The sequence below is a fragment of the Lepisosteus platostomus genome, chromosome 10 (assembly GCF_059453375.1).
Source record: "Lepisosteus platostomus isolate fLepPlt1 chromosome 10, fLepPlt1.hap1, whole genome shotgun sequence".
NCBI lineage: Eukaryota > Metazoa > Chordata > Actinopteri > Semionotiformes > Lepisosteidae > Lepisosteus > Lepisosteus platostomus.
The window spans coordinates 15,139,800-15,145,799 of record NC_142620.1 but is presented as its reverse complement, the minus strand read 5'-3'; the positions used below and the strand labels follow the sequence as shown (position 1 = coordinate 15,145,799).

General features: G+C 36.9%; 1 protein-coding gene across 2 annotated transcripts in view; it reads left to right on the top strand.

Annotated features, from left to right (window-relative positions):
• Positions 1-350: 350 nt before the first annotated feature.
• The window catches only part of rgs6 (regulator of G protein signaling 6), a 140,378-nt gene continuing 134,728 nt past the window's right edge, over positions 351-6,000 (top strand). For both annotated transcript variants that reach the window (XM_088648377.1, XM_088648376.1), the window contains exons 1-2: positions 351-710; positions 4,967-5,067. In XM_088648377.1, the coding sequence (XP_088504503.1) occupies positions 4,984-5,067 (84 nt within the window). In that variant the 5' untranslated portion in view covers positions 351-710; positions 4,967-4,983. The remainder of the gene's footprint in view (positions 711-4,966; positions 5,068-6,000) is intronic.

Genomic DNA, 6,000 nt, shown 5'->3' with positions numbered 1-6,000 from the left:
ATAAAGAACAAACATTACTGTGCTTTTAAATGCATTCCTCATTTTCTAGTGACTTAATCCACCTTTGGTACAAACTCAGAAGCTAATAAAGAAATGAGTCTCTCCCTATAACAATGTCTTCACTGATTTACTTCCATATTAAAACTTGGCTAAGCTAATGCCTCCACCGTCATTCCCACTTTAGAAAAATAAATTCTTCTTTTCAGCATCAGTGGGCGCTGCTGTAATATGTTCTAAACCTCTGCCCTCCTTTTCTTTTCCCAACGCATCCTGGCGTTTCTCTCTTGCTCTCTCTCTCTTCTGCTCTTGCTCTCTCACTGTAGCTCTCCTGTCTATAAATTCCCTGTTCCCAGAGAAGGGTTTCTGTGCCTGGCAATACAGACACATACTAAGGGAGACACACTTCAGCCGGCTAGCTCTCTGACTCTTTCTCCCTCTCACACGCACAAGCACATACAAGAGGATCTTTCTACCTGACTCCTCTTCTGCTGAAACCACTCAAAGCCACCCACCAAAACCGAACCACGAACCACCAGGAAGCACGAGAGGAATTACTGCACTGAGCAAAAGAACCGTTTCTAATTTTGTATCTTGACATTTTGTTTATTTAATTTTTTTTTCAAGCTTGTTGTACCATGAACCTGCCTTTCGCTTGTTGCTAAGGAAAGTAAAATAAAGAGGAGTGGACAAGGCATTATTTTGTTGCTAAGGTAATGGATGCTTCATTAAGCAGTTGGGAATCTGTCAAAAATATTGAATTACACAGCTCAGCTAAGAGGGGGAATTTTTTTGCATGGATCTTTATTGGAGAGATTAAATGTTTTTTGTGAGGTTACAATTGCTCTCATTGTAGCAGCAAAGGTATCTAGTTCATTTTGAACTATTTTCCAGTCGTTCTATAAATCCAGAAGTAGTACCTGTATTTTGAAGAGAATGTTTCAGAAATTGTATGTTCCTAGACCGTGCATACCGTATGATGGTGCATGCATTTGTGTGTCAGTGAGCCTGATTTGACAGCCTGATGGCTAGTTTTAATTAAAATCAATGTGTCTAGAAGAATTTGAAAAACAAATGCCACTGCATGAACATAGATACTTTGTTTTTATCATGATTCAGTATTTGGGAAGAACAAGATTTAATATAAAGTGCATCTCAGAAAGTACCTGTTCTTTTTGTCTGGGCTGTCAGTTTCTGAAGTGTGTTAGAATTGGATTAAAAAAATGGATTGTGTTTTGCCTGATTAGTGATTTTAGATGGTTTAACATTTGAAGTTTGAGCATTTCGTCTTATCCCTAAGAGTGCATACTTATTACATACAAGTATATTATAAATACTGCTATATATTATGCTCTGTACAGGAATTACAGTACTCCTTCTGCAGGTATTTACACACAGGCTGTTGCTTGCAGTGTAGCATGGCAATGATTGAAAAAGCTTACAGAACGGATCAACTGTGCTAGGGCACCACTTATTTATAGTGAACAATCGGTATATCCCTGAGAAATTGCCCCTTTCAAAACACTGCATTTTCACTCCACTGATACTCCACGTATCTTATGTGGTGCCAGTACATACAGAAGCAGATGTTTTGCATTTTGGTGCAGATTAATGGGAAAGATTCATTTCAGCCCAGAAAGAATATTTAAATCTTACCTAAAAGCGTTTTGTAAAATGCTAGCATGGTTATGAAATGTAGCATAATAATCATTATGTAGTGTTGTACTATGAATTTATGTTTTCAGTCACTGTTTGGTTTTCAAAAATGAGTTCCATTTTAAAGCGTTTCCGTGTGTTTTTAGTAGAATTCTGTTTCCTATCTTATTTTTGTCACATTCTTGTTTCCCCATTTCTTGGTTGTACCAAACTGGTTTGTATTAGTAACAGCCTTATGTTTAATCTTGCTTTAAGCCATTAAGATTTGCAAAAAGAACATTCACAGCAGAGGCCTGTTCAAAGTGTGGTTGCTGGTTATCTATCATTTTACGTTACTTTGTATGTTTTTGTTTTTTTCAATAGTTTGTAAAACTACATTGACCTTTGCTAAAACAGTTTTCAATAATCCTGATGTTTAAATGTTTATGAAAGAAATTTGACCTAGAAAGCAAATATACAGGTAAAAAAGAAAGTCACTTTGATCTGAGGTTGCCGAGACTGCAATTATCCTCAGGTTTTCTCATCTGTTCTACATGCACAGGTTAGACACCAGATGCAAGAGTCAAAGATACAACCAAGAATTTGTATTTACAAGGATCTCTCCTGCTTCAAACAAGTGCTTACACAGAATCTAGGGGATTCCAGCAGTGTATGGAGCTCTGACACATTAAAATAATAGTCATGACAAAACAATTTCATATATACAATACAACACAGGACAGTGAAGCTATCTAAGATGATATGTCCACCATCACTGATTTAGCAAGAATGGACAATTAAAGTGCCCAAATACCCAATTATGGTATTTCTAAGATGTGTGAATTTAGGAGTGTAAATCCCTTGTAATGGGAATAAAGTCATCTGGCAGCAAGACACATGTTTTGAGTGCGTTAGGGAAGACTTTATGAACTGGAGCTCTTCACAGAGTGGCTAGGATCTGAACTATTGAAAATATTTCACTTCAATTTTGTATACAAAAGAGGATACAGACTAACAGATTAAGATTCATGTATGGTAAGTTAATAGTACACACTGGGAATCTATGTGGAAAAGACCTACAGTAGGGCCCACAATTGCAAAGAGAACAAATCTTCTGTGTGCCGACACAATTACAGAAACAGAGAGTACGGTATGTGCTGTATTGCAGTGGTTAGCGCTAAGACTTGATCTGCATGCAGTAAAACTTTATTTAGCATACTTTGTTTTTTTCTGGTCATCTTTTTTTTCAAGGAGGGATGCTGCAGCTCAGAAAGAAGTTAAGAAAACAGCATGCAACAGTAATCCAGATTCACAAAGTGAATAGATGTGTACAGTATGTACAAACAGGGTTGTACTAGTCCCAATTTCAGTAGCACCTGTCCCATGGGTTTCATAATTATTTCTTAAAAGTCCCTTATGTCTAAAGGGAAAAATAATTTTGAAACCTTCTTTCATATGCATTTCTTATTACACCATGGTAATTTGTCTAATGGGGACTACAGGGTAAAACCTATAGGGACAGTGTAGAGCAGCCAATCTAACCTAACCTGTGAGTCTTTGGAAGGTAGTAAGGTAGTCAGACCACCTTAAGAAATAAACATCAACACAGGGAGAATATACAAACTCCAGAAAAAAGGCAACCAGTCCAGAATCAAACCCAAGAATTGTGGAGCAGCAATACCCCAGGAAGTGCCTCCCATTTTTTAATTAATATACAGCCACACATCCGTTGAGGCACACCTGCTTACAGGTGGCTAATGCCATAAGGTTTCAACCACACACTTTCACTGCTGTACAGGTCTCAGCCTGTGTTTGGAGTGTGCTTCTAGGCAGGTTGGTCCACAAAGCCACTTAAGGTTACTTGGTCAACCAGCCCTTCGTTATTATAGTGACCGCATAACAAAAGGGAAAAAAAGGAGTCCACAAGTGTACTGTATTCAGGGTATCTGTGGAAGAATTAAACCTCTTACTAATGTATCACAACAATTTTTATAACATTAAAATCGCATATATAAATGGTTGAGCCAAACCTGACATCTTGTCTCAAGTCAAATTTGTAACATTTACAGTAAGCAGCAAGAGATGCTAAGAAATATACTGTAGATCCCATACAAATCACGGACTGCTTGTGTTAGATTCCCTGTGTGCATGGTGGTTCCAGGATGGCTCTATCTTCTGTCTTCGTTCTACTACATGTAATGTGCTCTTCCATAATCCAACACAGCAGTGTTCAAGTGGACCGCTATGTAGAAATAATTCCGGCTGACATTTTTCTAACTTAATATAATGTTTTCTATTTAATTAACATTGACAATTCACCACTGATGCTGTTTTATTGATATTTTATTGATATAAGTGTAGGAGAACTACTGCACACAAATTCATATTTTTGAAATGCCTGAAACTACTAAACGTTTGAAATTGGGAAAGTGGATTAGTTATGACAGATTAAACATTTTAATTGATTTGCTGCAGAATGTAGCACATACAGTACAAGTCCTAGTATTCATCTGTCTTTCTGCTATACATTCTTATAGAACATTTGATGCATTTTGGTACTGTAGGTTGCTTAATTTGTTGTTAGGCTGTTAAAAAGGGATCCCTAGTGTAATGCATTGGTATTGTGTTAATACAATGTTCCTTGACAAGATTTGGAAAATGTATTTATGGTAGTTTATTATGATGTTTTTTTCCTTAAATGTAAAAGTCTCCACTGCTTCTTTCCAAAGGAACTTGAATCTGTATGTGACATCAAAATTATGTCTTTGTCTCCTAATAGTCTCAGGTTCAATATTTTACAAAATTACAATTGAAATTTTTATTTGATGTCATTTTTGGCTTATAAAATTGATTTAAATAACATGAAAATCCTGCTGTTTTTTTATAGCCTTAACATAATGATGTCTTATTTGTTAAGATAACCAAATAAATTAATTTGACTCTCATGTTTTCCAAAAGCTTACTTTTATGAGTGAGGCTGAACATGAATTCTAATTGTTCCACTGTGCTTGTCGTTTCAGAGACAAACCTCACAGAACATGACCTTGTGATCGCAGAAGCAGACAATGTAATAATACAGCAGTTTCAAAAAATGTTTATTCCCCACAATGAAAGCAAGTAACAGTAAGAGGGTATTGTACACATTACTAGATGAACTGTAGTAAAGGGGTTTTTGCTTTCGTTTTTTGATGTTTGCACAACTGCTGAATTCCTGGTCATTTTAAGGTTGCATTTGATGACTCAGTTTGGTTGTTTGCGGAAGAGTATGTGTGTCTAAAATGACAGGTACTGTATATGAATCTCTCACAGGCTATTTTTGTGTTTTCGTTTTGAGGCCAGGAGAGTGAAGCTATGGCCCAGGCGCCCAAAGACCAGGCAGCTGTGGGAACAGCAGATCCAGATGAAGATTCTCCAAATATGATTGTCTACAGAAAGGTAAGGTCATCTGGGTCCTTTGTTTCTTCGCCTTAGTTTGTACACCATACTGTACCTACCGGGACTGCAGAAAATATAGTATGTGCTCTGGCTCTCCCAGCTCTATCACTGAGGCCTCTATTCCCTTTAGGTGTTTATGAGTTTTCTATAGTACATTTTATCATTTGTTGTTTGGTGTAATTATGCAAGGTGTGTTCAATTTTTATTTTAATGTTTCTCCTTTGAGGTGATAGGAAACTGAAATTGTCAAGACACCCTTCAAAGAGTGTGGGACAAAATAGCCTGTAATTAGTTCCATTCAGAGGAAACTGTGTTTGAGAAGATACTCAGATTACCCTCCAGTGCTCAGCCGACACAGATGTGGGGATAAATAGCTCATTAGCTGCTGCTCAGAGGTGCTTATAGACACTTGAGATCATGGTTTGATGTTTTGCTTGCTGTTTGTGGATATCTCAATTTTCCTTAGCTGCATTAAAAAAGAAAGACATATTTAAGTGGAATTGTGGTCTGCATTGTGAGTTTTGATTGCGGAATAGATCGCAGCTTTTCAGATGTACTTAGGTTAATTTTCATTGTAATGTTCTTCAATTAGCATATTACTGACCACCTGTTACTGAACACCCACCTTTAATCATCCACAGATATGCAAATCTAAAAATGAAAGGAAGTTGAAGGTGGGGGTGGGGTATTAGGTTAGAATAGAGTCTTCTCACTTAGGGCTTTGGTTGTTTTTAATTACAGAATTTGTATTAAACATATGAGATGATCATAAAAGATAAGAGATGGAATTATCTTTCCTTTCATTCGGAAAGAGGGGGTGTCGGCTTCTTTGATTTTCATTTTAACATGTATTTAGGTTCTAGAGTGGGATAAGAAGTGAGAGTCGTGATGGAAAGAAAAGGTTGAGGCTAACAGACCTTCTGAAAATGAATT